This window comes from Epinephelus fuscoguttatus, linkage group LG2 (assembly GCF_011397635.1).
Source record: "Epinephelus fuscoguttatus linkage group LG2, E.fuscoguttatus.final_Chr_v1".
NCBI classification, from domain to species: domain Eukaryota; kingdom Metazoa; phylum Chordata; class Actinopteri; order Perciformes; family Serranidae; genus Epinephelus; species Epinephelus fuscoguttatus.
This window is the reverse complement of record NC_064753.1, coordinates 5,387,288-5,414,640: the sequence shown is the minus strand read 5'-3', so window position 1 is coordinate 5,414,640 and position 27,353 is coordinate 5,387,288. Positions and strand designations below refer to the sequence as shown.

Sequence of the window (27,353 nt, the reverse complement as noted above, 5' to 3'; positions counted from 1 at the left end):
TCTTTGCTGTGTATTTGTATTTGTAGTTGGCCATTTTAACATGAGGGTCTGTGGGGACTGACTAACTTCTGCACCCTCAAGTGACCATTCAAGGAACTGCAGTTTTGGGCACTAACACAAGCTTGAAGGTGAAATGGTATTTAGAGGGATTTAGTGCTGTCTAGCAGTAAAGTGCAGATTGCAACCAACTAAAACTTCTCCCGGCTAGAATTCCTTCAGTGTTCATTGTTCAGGAGGTGTTTATAGGGAGCCAAATTATCCATGGATGTCTCTTCCTTTTCAAAACAAACAGACCAGTGATTGAAACTGGTAAAAACATTGAATGAAACAGTTTTTATGTTACAGATTTAGTACATCTGTTCAGCATCTTGGAGAGGGGAAGCTCACCCACAACATGCTTTTGTGTGCACACCCCTTTTCTCTCATAAGTAAATGTGTGCTCACCTTTTTTTGATATAGACATTAAGGAGTTTGGCACATTGCTGCTAGCGGCTAGTTCACACATGTTAATGTTTGCTTACCTTTGTTTCTCCAACAATGTAAGATCCAGACATTCAGGAAGTTTTCTTTTTTTTCATTTTTTATTAGTAGTTTTTTCACATTATGGGCATCAACACAAGCTTTTTTTATTGTTATTATTTCCTCTAAACAAACTACTTCAATTCATCTTGGAGCAAATTCATACTGTACCAAGTTACAACTAATCCGGTATGGACTTCAAATTTGAGCTTATTATGTCCTATAGTCCCACAGTTTGGAGTTTTACTCTTCCAATTCAAAACAATCTTCCGTTTAGCAGCAAGACAACCCATTGTTACACATCTCATTCTCATCACAGATAACCTTTCTATTTTGTCTCCTAGTGTACAGAATAAGACATTTAGGAACAACAACCTGAAAGATCTCTATGAGGGCATCTGTTAAACATTCTTTAAACTGAGTGAATGTCAGTTTGAAGAATGTTTGCCCACAAACAGTGTGTCAGGGTACCTCACTGACTGCAGACATGCCAACGTTTGACTGAAATCTCATCCATTTTATAAGATTTTACTCGGGTGCTATACACCCTGTGTAAAATTTTCATCTGAATGATTCTATATTGGACATATTTTGATATTGCTGATGTATTCCAAATTGTTTGCCACTTGGCTGTAGAAACAGGGCCCTGTATGTCTTTCTCTCAGCAAATCTGTGTAGGTGAGTTACTCAGAGCTGTGCCGAGGCTCACTAGTTTACAAATACTGGAGACCAGTCCTTATTTAGCATCAGTGTCCAGTAGCATGTTGTCTATTCTGTCTTTCATGACACTCAAGGTCGCCTTACAGAGTAAAATACAAAGTAAAATACAATAAAATACAAAGTAGCCTAAAAGATAATTCAATGTTTAACAACAAACAAACAAACAAATATCAGTTTAAAAAGCAAACAAAACAAACATAAACAAAACATCTGTTCAGGCTTACCCACTCAAAGAAAGTAGGAAAGCCTGAACAGGTGAGTTTTCAGCCTGGATTTAAAGTGTAGGAGTGAATCAATATTTTGGAGGTCAGGGGGGAGTGAATTCCAGAGTTGGGGAGCAGAGCGGCTGAATGCTCTGCCCCCCATGGTAGTGAGGCGACCAGAGGAGACATTAGCTATGTTTCCATCCAAAAGTGATTCGAATCATTGGGAAATGCGCATTGAAAGAAATACAAATCCTGTGTGTTTGCATTACATGTAAAACTACGAACTCGCGCGAGTTTTCCACAGAACCGGAAACAAAACAAGTCTCGCATTCTTCTTCTTCTACATTTTCTGGCAGTTGGCAACCAGTTTGTAAATGCATTACTGCCTTCCCGACACAGAGTGTGGATATCACCACGGAGAAAGGTGTGCTACGTCAGACTTAATTCAAACATAACTGTTTCCATCCCCCACTGTGTGAATCAACATTTTTTCGAATCAACCAAAGCGAGCATATTTTAGTTCGAATTTTGGCGTTTCCATCATAATTTTACGATGCGATACTTTTAGATGCGCATCTAAACAGGCTGATGGAAACATGGCTAGTGAGGTGAAAAGAAGAAGAGGATCGAGGGTGCGAGCAGGTATGGTGATAGGAATGAGGGCAGAGAGGTACAGAGGAGCGAGGTTGTGGATGGCCTTGTAGTTTAGAAGTATAATCTTATAGTGGATGCGGTAGGTGATGGGGAGCCAGTGGAGCTGCTGTAAGATGGGTGTGATATGACAGGTGGATGGGGTCCTAGTGATAATACGGACGGCGGAATTCTGAACCATCTGCAGTTTATGGAGGATATATCCCTCTGTGTCACCACTGATTTTCATTTATGGATTTTAGATTTTACTATGGGATATATTTGTTGATAAGGCAGGAAGGAGGTTGTAGTTTTTCTTTAAATGATTATATGAAAATATTTTATTTCTTATTTTTCTTTCTGATTAAATAGCATGGCTGTTCCCTGATTATATCTCAGTTAATGTTGAAATTCTGCCACCTGGTGTTGACTAATGGTATGTCTCCTGCTAGAAAAGAGGATTATGCCAGAGAGGACAAGATGGGAGAGATAGTACTGTAATTTTAGGCATTTTATGGTCTAACTTAGCAATTCTGCAAGAAACGTTAATAACTGAATTAGAAGCTATATCTATTATTTGCAAGATTGTTAGCTTCAAAAAGGAAAAAAGTGGACGGAAATTGAAAATCCCCAGCTAGCTAATCACCGCCCCCATCCCAAACAAAGTTAGCCCACTTATAAGCTTATAAGCTAATGTTAGCTACTCAAATGCTATTAACCTACAAGAACAACAACTGTACATTTCAGCTGAAGATTTCTAGTTTCACTCATTTAAGTGGTTACTTGATGTGATTTTTGCAGCTAGAAATCTTTAGTTGAAACATATGGATATTGCGTTCCCTTATAGCAATCATTCCAGTAACTAACGTTAGCTTACAAATAGCCTCTACCGTGGTTAGCTAGCTAGCTATAGCATATAGCATACTTACTATGGCATGCTGTTTTAACATTTAATGGCTAAGCTTGACTATGCGGAATTAACATTATAGATATCAACAACTTCATTTCAACTAGTTGTGATTTTTTTATTCATTTTTTTATTTTACATATACTTTATTAATCCCCCTGAGGGGAAATTCAATTTTTTCACTCTTTTTTTGTCATTAACACAGGTCCGAAAGACACACACATGCACAAAAAGGACCTATATATGCGCAAAGTGTAGAGATGTCAGAGTTAGGGGGCTGTCTTGGGGGGTTTGGTACCTTGCTCAAGGGCACCTCGGCAGTGTCCACCAGGTGAACTGGCACCTCTCTAGCCACCAGTCCATCCTCCATATTTGGTTCGGATGGGGACTTAAACAGGCAACCCTACCCAGATAGCACACATACATCTGGCCGACGTTGGCCCGATGTATCAAATTTAGATCGTTAAGACGTAGCAGGGAGAGCGTTTGGTCATTGGCAATACATCGCCGAGACATCGGCCTTTAATTGAAAATGACCACCACACGATGTTCAAACGATCAATAAAAGAAGCTGCGCTCAGTGGGCGCTCCTTCTATATTAATATTCATATGCTTCGTTAACTACGACCTTTATTCATTTAGGTCGGACCTTTCAAACTACAAATATTTCACCATCCAATGTGAGAAATTAATGCTAACATTCAAAAATAGCTGTCTGTTACCCTATTTCGTGTGTAAGTGTGCACAATGAAGAGACAAAAGTCAATTTGAGAAACTTTATTTTCAAATTTCCACAAACAACATCTGATGGCCAGTCTGCTTCTCCTGGCAGCCTGCAAGAGACTGAAAAGACGATAAGCACATAACTTCAAGAAAGAAATCCCAACTTCACCACTGTATTTTTTTTTATTATTTTTTTTTAGCACTTTGGCTGTCTTTTAGCCAGATTAAAGGCTTTGGGTCCGTCACTCTGCTTAATTTAGTGTTGAAAAGGTTAAATAACGGGATCCGGCATTAACTTTGTTAACTGTTAACAGCAGCTCAACAATCAGTCCTTCATCTTGGAAAAACAGTGGTTTCAAAACTGCGCTATTACCTGTAGCCACTGGGTCAGTTTGCTTTGCAGGGGAGGAGACCTCTACTGATAAATTGCCCATAAAATCCCATTAACAACATACTGAAGGCATCCTTAAACTTCACTATGAGTGGATCCCAAGTCTCGAGCCCTGCCCGGGACCACGGGTGGGAGCTCAGGGCACTTCCACTTTTAACCCAAAACGAGTGCTCACGATAACCAGATAAGCAGATAACGTCAACTAGGGAAAATGAAAACACCACAGCTGTAGCGTGTTAGCTAACATGAGCTAAACTAGCTAACAGCTAATGAAAAATAACGTTAACTGGTGGGGACCTGTACTAAGCTATACACCCAGTTGTGCCTCACCACTCACCAGAAACCTCTTTTAACGGTCACAGAATAAACAACATAGCTATTTTCTGCCAATTTATTCCAATTAGCTTACCTGAAACCAACTGCTATGAGATGCTGTGACCTGCGAGCTCAGTTCAAAACAAAGACTGTGGAGATGAAATTCCACGTTCTGTGGCGACTTCCTTACAGATGCAGCCACTTCAAATTTCCCACACCATCCAAAAGCCTTCCGGATGCCTGCCAACTTCCGGCCAACTTCCAGCCAAATACCATTCCCCACCTTTCTGGGGGTGTGCCTAGATTCCACTGTAACGCGCCCATTTATTCAATTACAAGGTGTCACCATGAGATGGCGCTGCCCTCACAGAAACACAAACACTAACAAAGCTTTAGAGGTGCTTGTACTTTACCTAGTAGTATTTCCATTCTATGCTACATTATTAATCTACTCCACTGTCTTAGATGGGAATATTACCCTTTTATTGCACTACTTTTATTTTAAAGACTTAGTTTGGCCTGTTAGTTACAGTACTTTTGTACAATAGGCCTAATATAAATTTGTTGCTAGGTTATATTATTACAGGTTACAATAAGCCACCCAGCAGTATTTAAGTTATTAAAATGACCGCCTTTATCTGCTGCAGCATCAGTGTTATAAACACATCAGTTATTAAGGAAAACCTAAAATGATGTTACAATTGGCCCAGGTCTCCCCTATCTGAAAATATTGAGTTAGACCTAGTCCACACGAGCACGGGTATTTTTAAAACCAAACTTTTTTGGCCTCCAGTTTTAAAAAAATCTGCGTCCATACGAGCGGTGTAATAAAAATACCTCCGTCCACATGACACCGCAAATTTCACTATCAAGCAATGAAATACACATGCCAAAGCAGTAGGTGGCGATATAACTCCTAACTGTAAGGCCATTGTAGCCAATCAGAAGGCAGTAAAACGTAATTACTGAACCCCCTCCCATCTGCCCCCCCACACCCCATCAGCCTCCCTACCCACTGCATTACGCTTTAAAAAAAATAAAGAATCTGAATTTAAACTCAATTTGTCTGACTTACATTTATCTCTTTCATATCATGAATGCATAGATCTGTGCTTTTGATGTGATATGCAGCCTGCCTGACTACATACAGAGGCCCTGGACCTGCTTCGCTCAGAGGTGGAGCGGCGTTTTGATCAGGAGGGACTCCGCGTAGCTGCAGGGTGAGAGCAGGCAGTTCTTGAGGCGGCTCAGGGGAAACGAGTGGATGTGGGTTCCCTGGAACTGACCCCCTTTCCACCAGAGCGGCTAATAGAGCTTAGATTGGGCCCAAAAAAAGACAGCCCAACGCGACCCGAGCCCGTGCACGTTATGTCCGGGACCGATCCGGCCTGTCCAATTAACTGTAATTATGGGCCCGAGCCCGATTTAAACTCGACATTTTTCAATAAGTTGGCAGTATTAAACTGCAATTCTTGTTATTTGAATGAAATATAGGAGCTTAATGAATGGCGCAACACGGAAGCATGATTATGTAATAAAACAGATGTTTATTTTAGGATCCAGGTGGTGAAGGGCTGTGCGCGCACAATGTTCCAACAGGGGACAGCCCTCCATTCCGAAACACTCCCCCGTTTTCAAGTCCATGTCGAGTTTCCTGCATCAAACACTGCTGCCCGCTCTCCGTCCGCACTCGCACAATTCTGAAATTCATTGTACTACAAAAGCTTGAAATGAACGTTCAATTGTTCATTGTTTTTCATTAAAAATATGTCACTGTCTTCATTTATTATGTCTAATTTCCCTAGCAGCAAACACATTTAAAGGAGACGCTTGTCAAGTATTTTTACGCGCGCTGTCCGTGGTGCTGAAATCCGCCTTTCTGATTGCGCCCGTCTCGTTCATTCAAACTTTGTAAACACGGTTGGGATTTGTAGGGGACATACGTATGCTGCTCACTAGTGTTTACTATAAATAAATGTATCTCTGTGCAGAGAGAGCTTAAAATCTTCATCAGGAGGTCAACATGAGAGAAGGTCCACTTTTGGAAATGCATGAAAGCTCTGAGTCAGGAGCGCAGACTTTTCTTTTTTCCATTCAAGGTTACAAATAATGTTATGTTCCTTCAGTGGCTTGACTTACTTATCAAAGTTTCATTTTCTTAACAATAAAGATGCCGTGTTCATCCATTCTAGTTCTCTTATAACTGCATGTTATTATAAAATAACTTCAAATCAAATCCTTAATCATTGATAAGTGTGCGTGCTTCCTCCGCCCCTCCCAACAAAAATCCCGACCCCCCTCAGAAAATAGTTCCGACGTCCATGATGATACAGCCAAGTGCTGATATGCTGCTAAATAGCATCAGTATTTTGTTTCAGTCCATCCTCGCACAGAATGGATCGGGTAATAACACAGCTGTTTTCTGTTTACTATGTCGCACACTGTGACGTCATACAATGGAGACGAGACAAAATAACTCCGGTTATCCTGTCCACACATGACTGCTGACACCGGACTTTTCCAAAAAGTTCACCCTGGACTCCGGTTACAAATAACTGCGGTTACAGGGGCCCAAAACTGCGGTTACGTGTGGATGAAAGGCCAAACTGTGAGCAAAGAGTCACGGTTTTATGAATACCCGGGTTGGTGTGGACAGCCCCTTAGTCTCTCTGTTAAAAATCACAAGAGACTTGACTCCACCCTGTTAGAACCGCCCACCTCCTGAGGTTATATAAGCCCGCCTCGAACCTCAGCCCCTCCTTTTCTCTCCTTCCCTCCAAAACCACCAGACAAAGAAAGCCACCTGAAGTACCCTCCTTTTCTATTATGGTAAATTGTGGATGCATAAATGTGAAGTAAGTTAAGTTCATGGACCTTGATTTATTGTTAACATCTGTTTGAAGATGGAAATTTATGTTTTATGACTTATTTTCTATTTATGTTTATTTTGTGTAGGAAATTATCCACCACCCTTTGTTCCACTCTGCTCATCTTTGTAACCTCAAATAAATTGCCAAGAACAGATTGTCGGTTCCTGTGTTTAAATGTGCACACCACACTGGATGCTCCCCTGAACCACCGCCACATACAGTCTAGTTTTTTCATGGTCCTTCGAGCCGGATCGAGCATCCATGCTGGGCGATAGATCCACAAGCTGTTCTGTCGCATGATGGGAGAGAGCATGGAGAAAGGCCACAGCGGGAGAGAATGCCCCCAAGGTACCTACAGGATTACCAGAATGAACTTTACGGCAGGCCTCCTCTGCAATCACTGCAACCAAGGCAAAGAGCAGAGCCTGTCTCAGAGACCCCTGAAACCGACTTGTTAAGGGAAGAAGTTGCCCAACTTTAAGGTATGGTTTCTTGACTTGATGGACAGAGTTCAGCAATGTGAGCAGAGTTACTCGGAGGGAGATTTAGAAGAGGAACGTGATATAGAGCCCCAGGAGGCCCAACAAGCAGCATATGCATTTAACGTCCCCCTACATACTGACAAAGGGCCTCAATGTGAGAAAGCCCAGTCTGAACCGAACCTATCTGAATCAGCACCCATTTTAAACCCTGGAAAAGTTTCCCAGTCAGCCCAGACCCTTTTCTCTTGCGTCCATAAAACATCTGCCTTTCTAGAATGTGAACATAAGAGACCTGTTTCAGCTCATATGTAAGATCTGAGCCACAAATGCCTGAATCTCCTAGCCCATTACCTTCAACTTCAGCAGCTTATATGCCACCTCTAAGTTCAGCCATACCAATTTCAGAGTATTTAAATTCAGTGTTGTCATCTAATGTCACCTCTAGCCACCCATCTGCAGCTGGGCCGCATGTATATCAAGTAAATCCTCATGTTCCCTCTCAAGTACCACTGCCAGTACAGATGGCACAAGACCCTGTGTCCCATGTGTCTTCTCATCAGGTGTATCCCACAGCAACATCCCAGAGCATTCGCACAGCACTCATGGGCTGGCGGTGGCTATTTGCCACCCCATGCAACGCAACCTCCACCAGTCCCTGCCAACCAGTTCACAGTCATATGTTTATCACTCAAGCAATGTTGTTCCATATCAGTTCCATTACATGCCCCTTCAGGCCATACAGCAACCTCAAGCTCAAGGTTCTGTGTCTCAGCCAGCTCCAGTTTCATATGAACCCTTACTGGAGCTTTCTCTCCTGCCAATCCAAGCTTCTCTTTATCCGTGGCTCCTGTGCAGAAAACTATGGGTTCCAGGTTCTCAACACGTGTGGAGCGACCCTCGTTCCCTTATTTCAGCCATGATGACCCTCATGAGTTTATACTGTTGAAGATGGCTCTGATTAACCTGCTACCTGCAGATGACCCTGAACTGTACAAATTTCATATCCTATTGGATCATCTACAGCTCCCCTCTGCCCGCCATATTGCCCCATCCTATGCACATGATCCACAGCCTTTCACTATGGCACTAGCCGCCTTAGAGCGACAATATGGTCAACCGCATCAGCTGGCCCTTAGAGATATGCAGACTATATTGAATCTCCCTAAGGTAGCCCATGGAGATACTGCAGGGTTTCAACATTTTGCAGTCAGAGTAAGTTCATTGGTAGGCATGTTACAATCTCTGAGATCAAGAGAAGGTGATGCAGAGTTAGCATGTGCCTCACATGTGCAGAGATTATTAAGTAAACTGCCTGTGGAGCAAGTTTCTAATTTTGCCAGATATGCTCATTCGGCCTCACCTAACTCTCGCTATAACCTTGTTGATTTCTCTGTGTGGCTTGAGGGAGAAGCAGAATGTCAAGCTGTTGTAGCCCAAGCTAACGACCTTCAGATTAGTGTCCTTTACCAGAAGAAGAAGAGAAGCTACTCAGAGACTGAAGCCCCCCTCAGCAACTATTCTTCATGGAGCTGAAAGGAAGTCATCACATGGACACACTGCATCCAGGCATCAGCCACAGCCTCAGATATGATTCCCCTGTGCATATTGTCAATCAACTGCCCACTGCCTGACCAATTTAAAGGCCTTAAGCCCAGACAGGGTGACAAAATGGCTGAAGGAGCAGAACAGATGCTGGAGATGTGGGAGGACTCACAAAGCTGTAGATTGCACCCTGAAGAAACCTTGCCCCAAATGTAATGGCCAGCACCTCAGTGTATTGCATTAAGTGAATACCACTCAGGTGGCATCTAGAGTATTGTACATAACCCCACAAAGCATGTCACCTAAAGTCCTACTTAAAGTTAGCTGAGACTGTCTCTGAGTCATTCTATGTTGACAACTGCCTTAAATCCCTTCACTGTACTGACCAAGCAAAGAAACTCCTCCTCAAGATATGTGCTTTGCTATCCTCAGGTGGATTTCAAATCAGACAGTGGGCAAGTAACTTTCCCTCTGTTGTTGATCACCTACCATCAGCTGCCAGATCAGACACCGCTGAGCTTTTGCTGAATCATAACCACACTGATCCTGTAGAGGGTGCTTTAGGGCTGCGTTGGCACTGTGTTTCAGACACCCTAGGTTATAAACATAGACCTGTTTACTATCAGACCCTAACCCTGAGAAATGTCTACAAAGTGTTGGTTTCCCAGTATGACCCCCTTGGATACATCATCCCATTCACCACCCGGGCCTGAGTCCTCCTCCAGCAGTTATGGTCCCACAGCAAACAATGAGATCAGCCAGTACCTACAGGGGACCTACAACGTGCTTGGGAGGAGTGGGAGAGTGAACACCCAATGCTGGCCCATATCTCCTTCCCCAGGTGGTATGACGGTAACCCTCACACCTCTTCTTCCTCAATGCTAACAGACAGGGAGCTCCATATTTTCTGTGATGCATCTGAGAGGGCTTATGGGTCAGTAGCATTCATGAGAACCACAAATCAGATGGGGGAGACCAACATCTCATTCATCATGGCCAGATCACGTGTAGCTCTTTTAAAGCAACTAACCATACCCTGCTTGGATATGTCTGCAGCTTTAACAGGAGTTCAGCTGAGTAAACTAATCAAAACCGAGCTGACAGTGTCCATTACCAGACCTTGGCTGTGGTCTGATTCCACTGTGGTACTAACTTGGCTTCATTCTGAGTCCTGCAGGTATAAGCCCTTTGTTGCCAGCAGGATTGCAGAGATACTTGACCTAACCTCAGCTGATGAATGGAGGTATGTGGACACAAAACAGAATCCAGCATACGACATTACTAGGGGCAAGCCACTCAAAACCCCAAACAGTACACATCAATGGCACACAGGCCCTGTATTTCTTCACCTCCCCTCTAGTGAGTGGCCAGTTTGTCCTGCCCCTGCTGAAGATATAACCTCAGAGCTAAGGAAACCCCTGTTCTGTGGCCTCACACAGACCACTAAGCCATTTGACCTACCTGACCCGAACCACTACAAAACCTGGACAGATCTAATGGAAGCCACATACCAAACAATGCAAACTGCCACCAGTACCTCTGAACCCCCTGCCTCATTAGGAAGTATGGCTGTAATTGCCCTGATCTCCCATGCACAATCTCAGAGTTTCCCAGACGAATTCCAGGCTCTGAAATCCAGAAAGGAAACCCCCACATGTTGTCATCTTCTGCCTCTATCCCCAGAGTTTAATACGACTCTTGATGTCATAAGAGTAGGTGGTAGACTGAGATGGAGTGATGACCTTGAACCTGATACCCTACAGCCCATTGTGCTTGATCCTAACGACTCACATGGTGGCCAGGTGGGTCAATGGCTCACATTGTGACCTTAACGACTCTGAAACTAAGAGCTCATGTGACCCCTACGACTCTGCAGGGTTCCCACCCACACAGGGTTTATAGCCTGCAACTTCGTACCAGTCATTTAGAACTGAAGAAGCTTATTGGATGGCAGGCGAAACGTCTTCAAGAAATGCAAGCAAGTCCAGTTGCCTACGATATTAGCACTTACAATTAGCCGGTACTTTAGCAACCCGGTGAGTGCTGCTATAAGCATCAAGTTGGCAAAGAATGTTATTTCTTCATGATGGAGAAGGATATAAAGGAATAAAATTCACAGATAGTGGCAGAGCTATAACTTACCACAACTGCAGAGGATACCAGCTTCACATGAAACAGACTACATTAAAAATATGCCTTTATTTCCAAACACAGGACTTTATTTCTCATTCCCTCTGTATTTTTCTTCTTTTATTTTTAATCTGCTCCCGTTTGCCTTATTAAAGTTAATGTATTGCGCCATGAGTTCAAACTCAACACTTCCTGTATCCAACTAAAAGCCCCTTGTAATTTTGGTTGCAAAAATCTCTTCATTTTCTAAAATGGCTTTTATTGTGAAACATTAGTAGGAAGTTGTTGTAGAGGACTCAATGACTTGCATGGTTGGTATGCAGTACTTCAAATGTAGCTCCTGCCGTCTCAAGTTAATACAAAAAAAACTTCAGCCTGGATATGAACAGTGACAGTAACTGAAATAACAGTAATAATTACAAAAAAAAAAAAATAGGACGAAAATAATCCAATGACAGGCACTTCATGAAAGAGGAGCAGGTATGACTGGTTGTGGACCAATGTGTATTCTGTCATGTCTGTCAGCCAAGTCACAGCAAGATTTTATGACTTTACAATCACCTAATCTGACATAGTGACATAGTGAACAGTAGTCTGAACCTGGCATAATGGACAATCCTGCATAACAATCCTTTAAGTACAACTTTTGCTTGTAGAACTTTTACTTGAAGTAATGATGTATTTCTAACTTAATGTTTGCTGTTAACCCAGTAAACATTGGTCAGATCTGCAAGGTCTGCTTTGACTTTGGGAGGCATGATGTGGTAGTGGTTAACCCTGTCACTTAACAGCAAGTGAGTGGTTAAAACCCCCTAGCCAGCTGAGACCCTTCTTTGTAGAGTTGGCATGTTCTCACCGTGTCAGGTTTGTTTTCTGGGTTTTCTGGTTTCCTAGCTGACTTCCTAACCATAGCACTGTCCTTTAGATGAGAGGTGTCCCAATGAAGCATTTTGTCATGGTGTCCCATCTAATCAGGGTTCCCACACATTTTCATGAGAAAAATTTCAAAACTTTTCCATGACTTTTCAAGGACCCATAATATATTTTATAACACCTCTTCCCTGACGTTTCTCAGACATATCAGTTTCAAACTAAAATGAAAATGATGAAATGTACTTGATGGTAAATTTCACACAATGATGCATATTACAAGTACATTATGTCATCAGACTACAGAAAATAAGTATCCATTATGTGGAAGGTTTCTCATGGAAGATTGCTGTAAAAGATAACAAAATTCTATGGCCTTTCCAGGCCTTGAAAATGTGATTATGCAATTCGATGACTTTTCCAGGTTTCCCATGATCGTGGAAACCCTGTCTAATGTTTGTAACCCAACAAAATTTTGAAACTTGTTAGATAAATCTTTTGTTGCAAATCTTTATCCTTGTATGTCCAATGTACAATTGGTGGGGCGACCTCATCCTGAAACTATGGTTGTTTTGTTCCTTTTCAAGAAAAAAAAAAGTAGTTAGGTTAAGTGAATTGGTGATTCTTAATTGCCCATAGGTGTGGATGCGAGTGTGAATAGTGGTCTGTCTTTGCAGCTCTGTGATAGTCTGGTGTACCCTGCTTCTTGTCCAGTGTCAGCTGGGATAGGCTCCAGCCCCTCTGCAACCCTGAATAGGATAAGTGGTTACAGATGATAGATGGATGCTTTGACTTTGAGTTGCAGCAGGTGAAACCTAAACACAAATTACAAATACTTTTTTAAAGAAATTTGCTACCATCAGATTTATGATTATGTACGTGGATACACCATCAACTGCCAATAAAGAATCAATAATTAGAAATGGAATTAAGATTTGGGACTGAGGGTTTAATCTTCAAAGCTCAATAAACACTGCCTGTTTCTGGGAAGTCTAGTGGAAGTAGGATTGTAGGGTACCACGGCGGCGGATATCAGTTGTCCAGCAGTGGAAGCCACCACCAAGGGAGTTGGCATGGCGAATATTCACCTTTATGGTCTTGATACCTGCAACATACACACATTCATACTTCAAGTACTAGTATTTCCCCACAGATCACTTGGAAGATCAAAATATCAGCTGAAATTAATCTTAGATGATGCAAAAATAAGATGATTTGAATATACAGTACAGACTCACCAAGGCTTTCAAACATTTTGTGAATGGGGCTTTCATTGGCTTCAACCATAACTCGCTTCTCATCCAGCATCAGGATGTTCATGGACAACCAGTTGGTAGCCATCCACATTGAGTCGTCTACATAGAAAGGAAGAGGGAGGGTCTTTTTTCCAGTAAAAATGCAAAATGTTTTGCTTACAGTTGTGCTCATAAGTTTACATACCCTGGCAAAATTTGTTATATGTGGACTATTCTTTAAAGAAAACATGAGTGACCAGGCAAAACACATTTCCTTTATACTTGATGAGTTTTAAATTCAACTATAAGGCATCACAGAGAAGCACAATCATTAAACAAAACAGCAATAAAGAAAATAATCAGATAGTCCCCATTCAAAATTTTGCATACCCTTAGCTCTTAATACTGCATGTTGACCCCTGTAGCATCAATGGCAGCTTGCAGTCTTTTGTGACAGTTGTGGATGAGGCCCTTTATTTTCTCAGGTGTAAAGCTCCCCATTCTTCTCAGCAAAAAGCCTTCAGGTCCCGTTAATTCTTAGGTTGTCTTGCATGAAATTTAGGTTTGGGGTCTCCCCAACGTGACTTAATAGTACGGAGGTCAGGGGACTGTGATGGCCACTCTAGAACCTTCAGCTTTTTCTGCTGTAGCCACTGAATGGTCAGCTTGGCCTTGTGTTTTGATCACTGACATGCTGGAAAGTCCAAGAGTGCATCTCAAGCACAGCTTCCAGACTTATGAATGCAAATTGCTCTCCATTATTTTCTGATAACATGTTGCATTTACTCTAACATTAACTTTGACATACTCTCTGTGCCCCTGTAGGTAAAAATCCCCCAAAACATCAGAGATCCACCTCCATGCTTCACAGTAGGGATGGTCTACTTTTTGTCATAGGCCTTGTTGACTCCTCACCAAACATAGCATATAATTGTGAACAAAAAGTTCAGTTTTGGTCTCATCACTCCAAATTACTTTGTTTTGGTGTGGTTTAGGTGCTGTTTGGCATGTTGTTAGTGGGCTGCATGATCAGCCATATTATCAAAAAATATACACTTTCACAAATTCTGCCAGGAGTATGTAAATTTGTGAGCACAACTGTTTGTAAGACGAGATAAGTTTTGGAACCCACCATCAGGCATCAGAGGTGGTGGAGGTTTCACAATAGTCCAGCCAGCCTTCTTGAACATGTCAATCTGAGGTTGAAGGAAAAAGATCAGTCATGATCATGGGGCACTTTGATATTTATCAAGTCAAAGTATCAGTCCACAAGAGTGCAACACAGGATATTGTGAGATATGAAAGTAGCTTTTTGGTGCCCCACAGTGAGGAGTGGGAAACTCCAGGCACCTCATGATTCAATTTGATTACAATTCAGAGGGTAATGATTCGATAACAAAATTATCAGTGCATCGCAATGCATCACAATGTTTGATTTCAACACATGATTTATTTTTCTCTTTTTTTTAAAATGTAGCAGACTGTATTTTTGGCGATCCATAATTAAATAAACAAATAAATTTGTCCAGGTCCTTTTCCCCTTCAACCAACCTCCATACCCTCACTTTTGAATCAGGGAGTGCCAGTCGGATTGTATCCATCTGCCAATGCTCACGCTCATCCATTGTGGGATACGCATATACATGGGATATACACACGGCCGCTGCGTAGGGTCCAGTGCAGGGGCGGACTGGGACACAAATTCAGCCCGGGACATTCAGGCGTACTGGCCCACACATTTCTAACTATGATCCTCTATAGCTATGCTTGTACACACTACACAAATGCACTGACTAATTATTATACAAAGACATCAGTAATTGTGTGCCCAGCCCTGCCCTGCCCTGCTCTTGTATTACATAAGCCCAATTTATATCTCCATGGCTCACAGCCATGAACTAAGGAGGTTTAAATTGGGCAATAGGCTCTATAGTCAACTTTTAGTCAACTTATTACTACAACAAAAAATCCCACTTAGTACTACTAAAAAGGTTTTCCTCTGGCTAAAATGTAATGCATAGTAGGCTATGCCCTCACATTGCACCTATCATATTTCTGGTGTCATCCTCCTCATCATGACTGAAGTTAGTCTGTCCCTCAGCTTCATTGTCCTTGGGACTGGGAGCACCACCTAATGTTAATTGCATGCATCCAAGTGTCAAGTGTCCTGTGTCAAGTTCAAATAGCTAGACATACACTACCTGTAGTGCTGCTTACCATCTTCACCTCCATCACCTGGCGTGCCTCCCTCTCCTACACTGTGAACCTCGTCCTGTTCCCTGCCATCCTGTCCCTCTGCCTCGGTGCACCACCACTGCTAGCCCCGGTCCCCGCAAACAAATGTGTTTTTTCAATTTCTGAATAATAATAGTAATTTTAGTAATCTTTTTTCAATTTACAATTTTCATACACTTGGTGGCCTTTGCCTGTAGAAATTTAATCTTTTTATCTCTCACCTTCTCTGCCCCCGGCTTTGCGCTTTTTATTAGTCGGCTCCATTTGTGCATGTAGCTTCCTTCTCACTTTTCTTCGTCGCTCGTTATCTCCTCTCTCACGCAAGACATTGTTTCGGGGGTTGGGGGCTAGTAGGATGGGGGTGGGCCATACTTGGCCAGTGTTCAGATCAGAGACAAACCAGTGGGCCAATCATCTCTCTGCTCTGTGGGCCGATCAGCCAAAAACCAAAATAAATTTTAAAAAAAAGAAAAGAAAAGAAAAGAAAAGAAAAAAAAACCTGACTACCAGCCCAATTCTCCCGGTACTCCCCTTGGCCAATCCATCCCTGGTCCAGTGTTTGTACAGCCTACTGTAATATTATAATATTGTAACTGTAATAATTTGATAAAATATGGTCCAAGTTACTGCACTGATGACTGAATTAATTAATTTGAAAACACCTTACAGTCTCCTGTGTGTATAAGAATAACAGGAGGGGGAAGTGGAGGGCTCCGCTGCAGTCACTGTGTCAAGCCAAGACACTGGGCAGGTCAGGCACAGGGTATTTAAGGTAAAACAAACTGAGCAGAGAGTCATTTTCTTCATCACAGAGGTGTTTTAATTTGGTTGGTCAGCCAGTATACAAGCTGAGCGCTGCTCCTCTCGTTAATGTTAGCCTCTGGGTGATGGCGTAGTCTAAGTAAGTATTCACAGTATACTTCATGTTCGCCTCGCAAATGTAATTATTTAGACATTAAATTAAAACAAGCTTGCAATCGCTGTCTTTTGTGAAGATGAATCAGAACAAGTTAACTTTAGCTTGTCTGCGCTATAGACTGTCCAGGTGCTACACTGACTTCACAGTTGAGTTCCGCCGCTTTGGTTCCACCAACATCATGTGAATCAATGCCGAATCATCCACATCCACGTCGCAATGCATTTAATAATCGATTTTTCCCCCCACCCCTACCCACAGTACCTGGTGACACGGGCGATCAGGGTTTGACAGCACCAGTCCTGGTCCGATGATGTTAAAACTGACATCAATATGCATGGGGTTAGGGTCATCAAATGAAAGGATGTGGATCTTGTAGTCTGGAGCCAGATGGCGGCGCATCCACTCAATACCCATGTAATTTGTAACCTGAAAAAAACGAACAAACAAAGTAGGTTTAAGGAAGTTACCCATGGTGTATAACTAGATGCATAGTCTTGAGCGTTTATCTACCTGTATGAATTTCTAAGAGAATAAATGGTAAATTGGTGCTCACAAGCACTCAAGAGACCTCTGTATGTCATGTTACCGGATGTAGACCGTGACTATGAGCCTGCCATTGGCCGGCAATTTTGTCAGGCATTCTACTGGCCTTTCACTGTCTGTGAACACACCTCGGAGGAGCGCAGACTCCATCTCACTGGATTCTCATGCCAGATTTTGCTCTGCTTTCAGAGTTGATTTGCCACCTCTTTTGAAACGTCTCCAGTCAAACAGTACCGGAGTTCGTTCCTCTCTGCTCTGGGGGTCTGTTTCCAGACTATCCTGACTCACTGCCACATCAGCAAACTTTCTGTTTTTGCTGTCAACGGAGCTATTATCTTCCTGCTGTGTTTGTCTGTTTAGCACAAGCTAACACAGCAGCAGTGCTAACACTTAAAGCCATTAAATGGTCCCAACAAACTCACACCAATACCAAAATGGTTCAACTGTCATTGAACCCCTAATAACCATTTGGTAACATTAGCTGTGTAATGCTAACAGTTAGCATTGTCTCTGTGTGTGTTGACCCCCGACACTATTTTGCACGGCACGGTGGCTGCATTCTGGGCCTAGTGCCGTCCAGGATGACTGTGACTGGTTTAGAGAAATTAACAATCCAGGGCATTTTTTCCTCTATAGCAGAATGATAATGTAAGAGCAAATGTGATCTAAACATAATAGTGCAAACTCAGGTTTATACTGTTGAATTTATTTTACCCACTTTGTTGACACATATTTAGTAATGTTAAGATGCTCTTGTATCAGTCATTTAAACTAGTCGGTGCTGTTCAGGTAGCTGGTCGTTTTGAGGGGTGAAAATAAAGAGGGAGGACTTCACTAAAGTTATAAGGAAATCCCAGAACATGTTGGATGGTTTAATTCCTTCTCTCACACCCACGTCACTTACAATAGTGCTGCCAGACCTTTCTCTAGTGCTGACACATACAGTACTGTGGTGATTGGTCTTGCTACGTGAGATGAGTCATCTAAACTTTAGCAGTAGTAAAATTGTTATCTAATCTTCCATTCTGCATATTGCAATAGATGTTTAACTTCAGACTACAGACCTCAGAATTTGTACCTTGGGTGCCTTACAAAAGTCACCCTTCATATCATACAGCAGACAGACTCACAAGTTTAACAGCCCTCATACCTGACTCCTCTGGACAAAAATATCCCTCCCAGCTCGCATGAAGTCGGCAGCATCAAAGCAGGGCTCGTGTTCTGTAGTCACAAACTTCCCCTCCGCAGCTAGCTTCTGTTTCTCCTCCACTGAGCGGATGGGGTAGTCCTGACAGACACCACACAATAATAATTTACACTCTATTGATCAATTAACAATACAGTCTTGCCACATCCAGGGCAATAAACAGCGCATAGCAAATAGTTCAGTGGTGATATGATGAAGGTTCAACTTGTGTTGAAGTTACGTTCTTAAATGCGAAACAAGAAGGTGAATTATTAGGAATAGATGGAAATGTGGACATTATCCCAACCCTTTAAAAACATTAGTCTTACACAGTTCACACTTAAAACATTTAACATGTGTTGTCCTAATCTCACAAGATAGGGCCTCACCTGATCATACAGCTCATCAGCCATAGTGGGTTTAGGAGCAGTGGTCCATTTAGCTCCATTTCTGAAGTACTCCTTGATCAAAGGTCTGTAAGCTCGGTACTCAAAGAAGCGAGCCCTCCAGGCCATAGGAGCCTCGATAATCTCATTTCCCACAACCAAAAGGATGTCTCTGGGCATGGCACCATACATTCCTACAACAGACAGCATTATTACTCCAAATTTACTGTTTAGTCTTTTGTGCTAACAGTGTACCAGTACAGTACATAGAAAACTATGTAGGTACTGTGGAACAAGATGTGATGTTGCGGGATAAGGAGGTAACAATTCTGATCTTACAAAGAACCTAAACTGTAATTATTTTAAAACTAATGAGTACCTATTTTATTACTCTCTCAGCTGCCCTTTGCCTCACCGGCAAACTTCAATCCTGGATACTGGTTTATGACCTCATGGCAGCATTGGCAAACAGAATTCACCCACCCACTCACTTAGGTTTCAGCTTAATTAATGCGTCTTATCCCAAGTCATCACATATCGCTGCTTTGCCTGTGGCCTTTCATGTCTATATATTATACACTAGGTATCCCCCTGCTTCTGTTGTTGACGTTCCAGGATGCCGCAACCAACAAAAGCATGTGGTTAGGTTTTGGAAAACCTAACTCCACATTCATACAGGAAGCAAACACCGGCATTGCAAGTGAAAGTCCGAGGTCTGTTTGACCCATCCACCACCCCTCCCAGCTGCTCTATTGGGACTTTCCAGCTCCTTATATTGCATCATTAAGATAAGATTAGAGCTGCTGCGCAGCAATGGTCGGGGCTGGGCAATTTTAGGCAAAATTTGGCAATTCTGAGCAACACACACACACACTAAAACAAAGCATATCACAACATAGAAGTTACATCATATAATTATGGCATGCACTTCAAATTGTGGATGAGCGGCTGAAGTGATCAGACTCATAATATACAAAGGAAAGAAAAAACTCAAGAACAAGAAAGTAAGAATAACATTAACTGCTAGCAATTATGAACAAACTGGCCTGATCTAGCTTAAAGCTAAACATTATCCATGGTGACAAAGATGAAAACATTTTTTTATAATGTAAAAGTAGCTATTGGGTGGACTCTGCATATTGACTGATAGCTAAGCCAAATAAACAGGGAAAAGAGACAAGGGATAATAGGGAAAAGTGTTGATAAAGAGTATTTGTCTCTCCGCAAAACTGCCTGGATCATAATTATTTTAACCTTAGTAGTCTCTAATCCACATAGCATGATGCCTGAACATAGGACTTTCACATTAGAACGTCCGTTCTGCCTTAGCTGAGGCTTGAACTCACAACTTCTGAGACTGAGGTCCACCTTCTATCTCACTGAGCCAATTGGCAAGTGACAGCTCATGTGTGGCTTCACAAATTGACTAAGCCAAGCATCAGGGTGCCAGACAGTTGCCATCCATGCCATGGAAAAGCAAATTTCAAAGTGAAAGTTCCAAAGTTGTAGCACATATGTTGAACACCAAGAACCATCCTCTATCTCACTGAGCTAATTGGCAAACAGAAATGTCACATGTAGCTTCACAAATTGACTAAGCCAGTCACCTGTGTGCAAGACAGCAGCTGTTGGTGTGTAAAGGCAGATTTCAAACGGCTGTCAAAAATTCAAAATCCAAAAATACACAAATTGCATCTAGACAGCATGGAGATGTTGGTAGTTTGTTTTTAACAATGATTTATTGGCTCCATAAGTGAAAAACTGATGTTTAAAAATGCCATTTTTGCATTGACTCCAATTGTTCACATTATAGCGAAATTCAAAATGCTGTAAAAATTCAGTTTTTGAAATAAAATTCTGATATTTTCCAAACATCATCTACCATGACTCCAAAATTTTGTCATTTTTTTAATGAACATTGAAAATGTATTTAGCAAGAATTTGCAAGTATATGTTTACAATATCGTTTTCAGTCAAACATTTTGATGCACTGTAGGCTCAATTTTTTATAAATCAAAAATCTGTGTGGATCGTTTGTGTAGGACAGTCTGAAGATGCTCTGTAGCAAGTTTGGTGTCAATTGAGCAAAAATTGTGGGAGGAGATAGGTTTAATAGGTTTTACAGTTTTTGAAAAAAACAGAGTGATGGACTTCATAATTTGCAATAGGTTTGAACGTACAAAAGTTTCTTCAGTATTGGGGCTACATTTTGGTGAAAGTTGCAAATCTGTAGCACATATGGTTGATTTGTTGTGAATTTTCAAAATTTTGAACTTTAGAGGCTTGCTGTAGCGCCACCATCAGGACTATTGGCCTGTTTTTGCAGCTGAGGCAATCTGGCATGGGACTGGACCTTTGTGCAAAGTTTGGTGATTTTTCGTGCATAGGAAGTAGCATTTCCTCGGAAGAAGAAGAAGAAGAAGAAGAAGAAGAAGAAGAAGAAGAAGAAGATGCAGGAGGATAACAATAGGGTCCTGGCAGCTTAGGCTGCCCGGCCCCTAATAAGATACACTTTTATTGATCCCACAATTGAGAAATTCCAGCGTTACAGCAGTCAAGGGGAAAGAGTCAAATTAAAGATTTACGTATTTAAAAACTTAAAAAACTAGGCATGCAGAAAAAAGTACAAAAAATACAAGAAACAGCAATAAATAATAATAATAATAATAATAATAATAATAATAATAATAATAATAATAATAATAATGAGCAGTGGATAAAAAGTAAGCAATGGATTAAAGTGAACATATTTAGTGCAAAGTGAATATTGAATGTGCAAATAAACAAGAACATGGGGGACAACAATGCTTATAGTGGTGTCTATAAAGTGTCCATGGTGTCCCTAAAGTGTCCATGGTGCAGTTTACTGTGAGCAGCACCGTCCAACAGCGGCTCATACTAGTGCAACTGGTGCCGTCTGGCTGCCTTATGAACTTATGGTGTTGTCTGCGAATGTCACTGCTGCGGCAGGCACTGTTCGGTGTACCATAACACTGAGAAAGGTTCGGCCACTTTACATAGTGATAAGCCAGCAGCGTATCATACCGCTGTGATTGTATCGGTGGCTTTTGGTGTCAGATGTCTACTGCCAATATCATTGACAAAACAGCTGAATTTGACAATTTCCAAATCAGAGCAGTTTGGTTTTACCACACAAGCCGAAATGTAAGTGCCAAAAATCTGTAGTGCAGTTCCTCTACTGGCCACTTGAGGCTCCAAAAGCTACACACAGCCCACACAGGCACATGCACAGAACCCAGGTGGTGCACAAACCCCTTTCTCTTTAGCCTCTGACTGGGTAAGTGGCATTTTTGATGTCCCCCACCCCCTTATTTCTTTTAATAATTTTACATTTAATTTTCAAAAATGTGTCCCATGGCACCAATTCTCAATTGAAAGTGTGTGGTTTACTTGACAGTTGTTTGAGTTAAGCCCTGCCCCTCTGTCTTCAACTTCCACCACAGTTAATACACCCAACTTTATCACTTATTTCAAGGTTAATTATGATAATTACTGCATGACTATTTAAAAAAAAAAGAGGAGGGGAAGAAAATGTGGAGAGCAAAGGGAAGGAGTGAAAAATAACATTAGAAGAGCAGAGACAAAATGAGGAGAAGATAGCAGAATACTGTCAGCCTGATTGATGTAATTGAACATAGGCCTACATTGTAGTTTTGAAGATAGATGATTGGTTTATGATTTAATGTATTCAGAGAACAGCATTATTATTTTAAAAGGTTATTTATTGTAAAGACCACTAAAGGGTGCACAATGGGGCATTGTTTTCTTTGTTGCTTCCTGTTATAAATAAATGATACATGTAGAAAGTGAATGTGTAAGTGTAGCAGCTGTTAGGTGCACATAGTATAGATCTTAAGAAACATCACATGTAAGCTAGATAGACATTTCCCTGCTCATTACTGTGCACAAATGTACTTTATGTACTTAAACCTCATGGCAGGAAAGAAAAGAAGGCGACAGCTCAAGACTTTAAAATGGGAGACCACACACCAATGAATGACGTCACGGTAGATATGTCCATAAACACTGTTGCTTCCTGTTGGTCAACAGCAGAAACATTTTGGGGACCTTTAATGGCTTAGTTTAAAAAGTCTACAGAGTTTGGTGATGTGAACAAACCCTCATTGATTTATGGCAACATTTTGTAAAAGGCCACTGCACTTGGTTGGAACTGGTGTTGCCCCCTATGAACTGATTTTGAAATAATTTAAAACACATTTTTCATCATTATTATTGAACATACCCTGCAAGTTTTGTAATGATAGGACAATCAATTTCCCATGCTTAGTTTTTTTTTATGTGTGGTGCCCCCCAGTGGTCAATTTAAATAAAACTTTCAGGATATTTTCCTGGTACCTGTCAAGACATTGCTTGCAGGTTTTGTGATGATTGGCACAAAGGTTGTGGAGTTATGTGCTGAGCCACGCCCCCTCTAAAGTTCATTGGTCATTATTTTCAAAACGCAGTGAGATATCAATAACAGTTGAAGCGCTGGTGATAAAATTCTGGGGAAAAAACTCACATCATTCTGCTGATTTCAGGTATATTGTCAAATATCTTGGTGACATTTGGTCAAAATTGAGATGAAATAGAATATGCTGTGCGTATAGAATGAATATCACTATAGACTAACTGTTAAACCAATCTGAACACCAGTTGAAACATGATATCTAGTATCCAAAGAATGTCTGAGTAAATTTTGGTTGCATTTGAATAAAAACATTTGGAGATAAAGATGATAATTAATACAGCATATTCTTAAAAACAGTGACACACTTCTGAATTTCCTATAGATTGCAGTGTGGCAAGCTTTTGAAACAATCCAATGGATGCGCCGTGTTTATCCATGATCCTCCACTAATATATGACTTTACCTCAACTATTTCCATGCCTTTCTCATTACTACTACTACTACTACTACTACAACTTATTTCTCATAGCACTTAATTCTTTTGCCTCTCCTGATTGAAATAATCTTGAGCTTAACAGAGAAAACTCTAGTGATAAACAGACAAGGCTGTATTTTTAACATTTAGCCATTTTTTTCAAACTTTAAATAGCTGAATTTCGATTAAAGTGAATTAGGTAAAAATAAAGAGAAAAAACTTCAAATCTATATCATATCTATATCTATATCTATATCTATATCTATCTATCTATATATATATATATATATATATATTAACTCATTTAATCAGTAAAAATGCATCATATGTTATTATGTAATGGATCATTTTGTAGCCTATGCACAATACAAATCTGAAAGTACATGGTAACTACTGTAAAGCTGGGAGATTATTGTAAACCTAATGGAGAAAAAAGTAGCCTACAATACTTTACTCTGAAATGTGCTGGATTAGAAGTATATGTAAAGGTCAATGTAAAGGTCTTATTGGTTAGTGATACTTCTGCTTTGTCCATTTCTTTACCTGATGATTTGAAGTCTGGAGTTGTGTATTCCATGGACCAGTCAATGGGCTCTGGCCGTCTTACAGTGATGCCCTCGTGACGCAGAATATTGCACATTTCCTCAATCTCAGAAACAGCTTTTTTCAAGTGGTCCGCAGGAAAAGGCTTGCCTCCATACTTCTGGAAGAAGGGCCAGTTCTTTTCATATGTGGTAGCCTGTTGAGAGGTTCACAATATGACAACATGGGGTTATCTCAATGTCTCACAAGTCAATCTAGGCATAATTTTACAGTTATGATGCTGCTTTTTGGTAGAAAATCTACACAGTAGTGGCCCATCTGGTTTACAGAAGTCATTTTGACATGATAACTTACTTTCACTTCAACAGTGAAGGGAGGCACATGGGCGTTTTCAACGCGACCCACGAGCACCTCCTCAAGAGGATCCCAGTCATTGTAGCTGCAGACTGGACATTCCTGCTGCGCAGGCTCAGTACCATCAGTTGCACAGTGTGGCTGTGGAGCTACTGCACTGGAAGTGCTCTGGAATGCCCTCTGCAGCCATTCATTCACTGCCTGGCTGAGCTGCGGAGGGAAGAAAATAGATCACTACTTTTTTTTTAAAGGTTCTGCAGCACAGAAATGGCATTTATGACATGACAAGAAAACCTACTGAGAAGGGCATTTGTACAAAACATAGCAATTCTTTAGATTCAATAGACCATTTTAAATTAAACTGGAATTACTGCCTTGTGGTTGTATACCTCCGCAATCCAGTCAAGTTACAGTTACAGTTTACATCTATGTCTGTCCAGACTCATATGTAGACAGGAAAGCTGACAATTCTTTAAATATGGATGTTGCTGCTAAGAAGCCTCTAAAACAGAGTGGTTCACACACATTTTTAACCGGCAGCACAGAAGATCTATACAATCAGCACAGTTTCAAGGTGGACACCCAAGATTTGTGTCACCTATTCAGTATCTGACCAAATGTCTCTCCTTCTGTTCCTTAGATATAAGTTTTGGCAGTGAAGAATGGCCACACAGGTATTTTTGGAGAACATTAGGATGTCATACTGAAGTTGACCTTTGACCTTTTGGATACAAAATGTCATCATTACATCAAATTCAGTCATATTCAAGCTAATTCATAAACTGAAAATGGAACAAATACGGGGAAGATGAAATGAGAATGATCAGTAGAGTGTACTGTTTGTAGCATATTTTTCTTATTGTCCTTACTCATGGTAAACTGCTTTTCAGTTTTGCTATTTTTGCCTATTTGCTGTGGTCTCTATCCTATTATAAAGTCTAGAAACTAATACTCCAGTATTAATATTCTTAATGATCTCAATGTTAATGCTCCTGATTGTGGTTTGACCAGTCTATCTATAGTGGTTTGTGATCTGGACCTGGTCTATTGTGGTCTGGATGGGAAAAAGCAGTGAAATCACCCTTTTTTGCATTTTCACAACTAGAATAAAGGTTTCACAAATGAATGAGTCTCTGGAGTCTCCATGTTAATTTAGTCCAGATTTGACTAGTCTAGGTATAGTGGTTTGTGATCTGGACCATTTCTTAATTGAGATCATTTCTTTAATGATCTCAATTAACATAAAATACTGCAATAAAATGAATAAAACTCAGGATTATGATACCCTTTGACATCTCCTGTCATACTGGAGTGTTAGTTTCATAAGACTTTTTAATACAGAGCAATCAAGACCACAGCAAATAGGCAGAAATAGCAAGACTGAAAAGCAGTTTACCATGAGTAAGGACAATAAGAAAAATATGCTACAGTTAAAATGCTCAAAATTTTGGACAGTTGCACTCTACTGATCATTCTCATTTCATCTTCCCCGTATTTGTTCAATTTTTCAGTTCATGAATTAGCTTGAAAATGACTGAATACCACCATCTACAGGCGTTATGCGACATTTAAGGTGGTGAATCGAAGCCAACTTCAGCCTCGTCTCTAATCGATCGATCAGCTGTGTGATCAGCGATCAGGTGATCCTCTGATCCAGCATAATAAAGAATCACCCCCCATTGAAAAATTAAATGCACTGCCCCCCCTAAAGAATCAGTGCAAGAGGCAATTTGTCCCGTCAGCTATTTTCATGCACAGAACTGTCAGAATGAGGATTATGCAAACAAGTTTGCTTAAATATTGGTAGGAACAGTTCTGTCCTCCCAAAATATTGGTGGTTACATGATCCTACCGTCCATATGCAAACCGACGCCCTTGGATGTGACGTTCAAAGAAAAGGACGGATGGATGGACAACCCAATGCCTGTAATTTTTTCTATGCCTCACCGAAAAAATACAGCGTTGCCTAATAACATATTTGTATTAGGCCTAATTGTTAAAAAAAAAAAAAAAAAAAAAAAAAAAAATTTATTGTCTGATATTAAGTGTAATTAGTGTTAAATCTTCCGGCTGGCAACTCACATGAATCAAACGGTATAGTCTTGTACTGAAGTCTCTTTTTTTCCAAATTATATTATGTAATAAGACAAAAAGAGAAGAATCTATAAACACTGAACTAATCTTAAGTGAAAGCAGTTTAGCTAAAGAAGAAAATGTCGTAGGCTACATTTTCTTTTCTATTATTCGCTAATGTGCCTTTTTACCCCATTTTTTCCTTTCCTTTTTCTAAAAGCAGAAGGCATTAAAACCCCTGAAACACCAACCATGGCTCCGAACAGACGGCCAACGTCGGCCCCCCTGTTTCCTCCTCTCAGACGGCCGACCCGTAGCATTGTCCAGTGTGATAATGAGCGTGTCAGTGAAATCAAACGGCAGCGCAGGATCCACCATTTAGTTTGCACATGAATGAAGACATCTCCACTCACAGCCAACTTAATATCAGCGGATCTACGTGCCTCTGAGGCAGCTGTCATTCAGAACCGCCTCTTGACAGTTCTGGTTGTTTTACCTTGAAACTGTGTAACGTCTAGTGATGTCATCTGCCTAAACCTGCCTCTGTACACACAGCTGGATTCATTATGCTTTGTCGGCTCCATTGGGACACGTAGACGTTTGTAATGTAAAACTATAATCAGGATAGACCAGGGCTGGTTGTAACACTTTTGACATTTCTGTCTGT

The 27,353-nt window shown here is 41.0% G+C and overlaps 1 protein-coding gene across 1 annotated transcript; it reads right to left on the bottom strand.

Moving 5' to 3' along the window:
• Window positions 1–13,260: 13,260 nt before the first annotated feature.
• On the bottom strand, window positions 13,261–27,031 carry LOC125903378 (glycine amidinotransferase, mitochondrial-like). The gene is made up of 9 exons (XM_049600278.1): window positions 26,938–27,031; window positions 24,614–24,823; window positions 24,260–24,455; window positions 18,813–19,003; window positions 18,388–18,525; window positions 16,956–17,120; window positions 14,673–14,736; window positions 13,544–13,660; window positions 13,261–13,410 (listed from the first exon to the last, which is right to left on the bottom strand). Exons 1-9 carry the CDS (start codon window positions 27,004–27,006, stop codon window positions 13,298–13,300), a joined length of 1,263 nt encoding a protein of 420 aa, XP_049456235.1. The 5' UTR covers window positions 27,007–27,031; the 3' UTR covers window positions 13,261–13,297.
• Between the last annotated feature and the right edge of the window lie 322 nt (window positions 27,032–27,353).

Excerpts from the sequence above, each read along its gene's own strand:
- LOC125903378 (XM_049600278.1), bottom strand. The coding sequence starts at position 27,006 with ATGCTACGGGTCGGCCGTCTGAGAGGAGGAAACAGGGGGGCCGACGTT. Across the intron at positions 24,456-24,613 it reads CCTTCACTGTTGAAGTGAAA|GCTACCACATATGAAAAGAA; the intron begins GTAAGTTATCAT and ends ACCTCTCAACAG. Across the intron at positions 14,737-16,955 it reads CTGATCGCCCGTGTCACCAG|ATTGACATGTTCAAGAAGGC; the intron begins GTACTGTGGGTA and ends CTTCAACCTCAG.